General features: G+C 32.5%; 1 protein-coding gene across 1 annotated transcript; it reads right to left on the bottom strand.

Moving 5' to 3' along the window:
- Positions 1 to 670: 670 nt before the first annotated feature.
- On the bottom strand, positions 671 to 1,618 carry LOC149944527 (uncharacterized). Its single transcript, XM_090176380.1, has one exon. It carries the CDS (start codon positions 1,616 to 1,618, stop codon positions 671 to 673), a length of 948 nt encoding a protein of 315 aa, XP_090032506.1.
- Positions 1,619 to 3,898: the final 2,280 nt, after the last annotated feature.

Below are 3,898 nucleotides of genomic sequence, written 5' to 3' on the forward strand. Positions count from 1 at the left end.
TAACAAAACACCATGCAGTCGGCTTTTGTGTGAATCCCACTACCCCTTATCTTGGTGCAACACCTGACAGGGTTATTTATGATAATACTCTTGAAGAATGGGGCATCCTTGAAATAAAAACATTGGCTAAAGGAAAAGAAATGGGCCTAACGGTTACTGAATGTATCACCACATTAAAACCAGACTACCTGAAAATTACTGATGGTCAAATCAGCTTAAAAAAAAATCATAATTTCTTTTATCAAATACAAGGGCAAATGGCAATAACTGGATTGAAATGGTGCAATTTTTTAGTGTATAGTGGCTGTGATTTCCATGTTGAACGCATAGCTTTTGACAAAGTATTTTGGACTTCAGCTATGCTACCGAAGCTAACAAAATTTTATTTACAATATTTTATGGATAGATAAATCATGATGAAATGTGATACCTAAATTCTTATTTTTGAAGGAAATTTTTATATAAATATTTATACCAAGTTGATATGTGATATTTTGTAAAAAGGAATCTATATTCATTATATTTATATTTTGTTTACAAAAGGGACCTGTGATAAATCTCACATTTATATGCAAATTTAATCAAGTGAAATAAATTGCATACATTTTTATTTCATAAATTCCTGGTGATATTAATTTCTACATCAAATACTGGTTAAATCGAAATTGATTTATCGCCTTTTTTTTTCTAGTAATGGATCACCAATGACATTACACAAATAACAGCATATAAGCCAAATTTTGTTTAACTTATCATGCATAGAATTCGGAAAAGTGTATTTTAATAAGCTTTTGACCATTCTAATAACTCGCTCAACGTGAATTCTCACGCTAGCTATTTCCCGAGTTTCATTTTCATCTTCTAAACTAAGCTGGTCCCTCATTCCCATAAATGGTGGTATATTTAATTTGATATTTCTCTTGTTGAGGTCTTCCTCTATCAAAAATCCTCGATCAGCCATTACTTCATCATTCTCTTCAAGGAGGTCAAGGATCCCACTCTTCTGCGTGATTTCCTTGTCAGATATGCGACCAAAGGATAATTCCGAGGCAAATGAAATGAAACCATGTGACTTGTAACTTGAAAAAGTTGCGCTTTGTACCCTATAATCTGATGGAGTTTCTATAAATATCTCGGTGCAATCCAAAAGAATTCTCGTAGAGGGATACAACTTTTTAAACGAATCAGGCATATATTTATCCACCACTTTACGACTTGGCCATATGGGAACTGGTCGCAGTAGGTTACTTAAATAGTCAATCCAAAATGACCAAATAGAGCTTATGGTTGAAACACTTACTCCAAACCTAAAAGCAATATCCTGTTCTAGCAAGCCTACTCGTAGACGACTTAGAACCAGGAACAGTTGATTTATAGGGCTAATAATTTGCTTTCTTGCAGTTTTACTTTTTCTCAGTGTCTCTTTTTTCACTCTAGATTTGTTTTCATTTTCAAGACCAGATCGAAAAGTATCATAAGCATCTTGATAACCTTTTTCAACAAAGTTGAAAAATGCCATGAATCGTTCCTTGTTCTCAAATCCCGTATAAAAATGTAACGCAAATTCGTCGTCTACAATAGATTCAATATCAAATCGAGTTTTCTTTGAATTTGCCATTTCAGTTTTTAGGTCAAGATCCATTTGAATTAATTTTCCACAAGTTATATCGTAGTTTAGTTGAAGAGCGTCTATATTTTGTTTAAAATTTACTATATTTTCTTCCAAGTTTTTTATTTTCTTCAACTGCTGTTTGATGATAGATTTATTATCAAGAATAACGGATTTGTTTTTTATGTTATAGTTGTGATCTGTCAGTGGTTCCATAGTTGACTTTGTTATAAGCGATGTAATTTTCACTTTGGAACATCGAACCTTTTCAGGGTAATAAATTTGTCTTCCGAGAGATATTTCCTCATTAATATCAGTCCTAAAATACTCGTCACCAATAGAATTACAATTTGCCTTACGTTTTAAATGTGGTCTTTCTGGAATATTAAAATCAAACTGGCTATCATCGTTACCTTTAGTAGAATTTGTAGAGTTAGATTTCCATGAAAAATGTAACGGTATATTTTGACTATGGAGCTTCACGCCAGATTTGTCAAAATGACTGCCACAAATTTTGCTAGTAGGTTTGGGAGACCATAATACATCAGGCCTAACTGGCTTTGAGATACTTTCTCTAACACATGCAATCCACTTTTCTTTTTCTCTCGGAGCACTTGGAAAATTATGAAAACTAATATTGGGTGTTTTTTTTTAGTTATTTGAACATGATGGCACACAACATGACGTTCCTCCTCCACCTTTTTTCTTGGATATTGAACTTTTACTAGATTAAGAAACAAAATTAAATAATTAAATTCATTAAATTTTGTTTAAACATAAGACTCGACCAAAACATACCTATGTAGTATTTTACGTGACTCGTCAACCATAGGCTCAATCTGTGCCACAAAAACTTCCATTTCGTTCCTCGAAGTTTATTTTTACTTATAATTATTTAAATTTTAATTAGGATTACTTTTCTTATCATTTGGGGTTTTTAAAATTAAGATAAGCCTACAAGGCCTAAACGAATCGATAATGTTAACTAGCAGACAACACTTTTGGTTTTCTGCAGCTCAGCTGAATCCGGACCAGCTGCAAAGATCGCTGCAGCTCGCTTACTGAGGCTTATTTCCAGGCCTCTTCAAAACTCCAATCTAGCAGCCGATACATCTACATAAATCGAGCCCGGAAAAATATGCCGCCGTAGGTCTCTATCGTTTCTGAAATCGTGTATTCCAAAGGTGGACGATGCGAGCGAGGATGAGTCATCCCTACCTTCCCCAGCAGCGTTGGCCCAAAACAACGAGAGAACTCTCTGAAGTAAAGGGAAAGACTGTTAGGGACAAAGCCTACATTTGCGGATGCAAATGCGGGCTTAAAGTTCATAATCTATATATTGTTTTATATTCTATTTTATTAGTTCATAATCTAAATTATTTGTTTATATTCTATTTTATAAGTTCTTAATCTATATATTTGTTTATATTCTATTTTATAAGTTCTTAATCTATATATTTGTTTATATTCTATTTTATAAGTTCATAATCTATATTTTAAAACATCATAATCTATTGTTATATTATTATATTATATTATATTATATTATTATACACGGTGTTAACTAAAAAACGATACAGAGCCAATTACTCAAAATGTGTTTTAGGTAAGAATTTGAAATTTGCAGGTTACATAAAGGGTGCAGGGGGACCAATGACAATGAAAATTTCAATGACCTTGAACCAGGTCTTCAAGGTCATTAAACTTTTATCTCGAGAACCATTAGGATTAGAAGAATGGTTCCAATTAGAAATGTGTTCTACGTTTAATTATAAGTCTAAACAGCTTTGACCCGATCTAATTTGACTAATGGGAAGCCGAGAAATGTTAGACCAAAAACCATAAGGTCGTGTGTGGTATTCTAATCAAGACACGACCTTTAAGGGCTTATAAATCGAAAACTACCAGATCTAATGGATCAAAATTGTCGTGAAACTCTAAACTGAGTGGGGTAGTTCGAAATTTGTAATTTATGATGACCTTGAAACATTAGTTCAAGGTCATTCAAAATTATTAACGTTTTTGAGTTTAAATGTTTTAAACACAAAAGAAACGAAACAAGTAATTGAAATAAATAAGCAACTAATAAACGTAAAAATTATTTACACATAATTTAAATAAATAAATAAATAATGAAAAAACTGAAGATTAACTTTCCGAATTCTGCCTGAGCTTCTCTGGTACTACGGCGGGGATTTGCATTAAAATACGCTAAGACATCGACGTCTAAGTTGCCTACTTAGTTTTGGGGTCCTTTATTATTAAAAATACTTGGTACGTTTTAAATTA

This window comes from Leiobunum rupestre, chromosome 5, assembly GCF_980474605.1.
Source record: "Leiobunum rupestre chromosome 5, qqLeiRupe1.1.hap1, whole genome shotgun sequence".
NCBI classification, from domain to species: domain Eukaryota; kingdom Metazoa; phylum Arthropoda; class Arachnida; order Opiliones; family Sclerosomatidae; genus Leiobunum; species Leiobunum rupestre.

What these genes read in the sequence shown, in the direction of transcription:
- LOC149944527 (XM_090176380.1), bottom strand. Translation starts at nt 1,618, where the DNA reads ATGGCAAATTCAAAGAAAACTCGATTTGATATTGAATCTATTGTAGAC.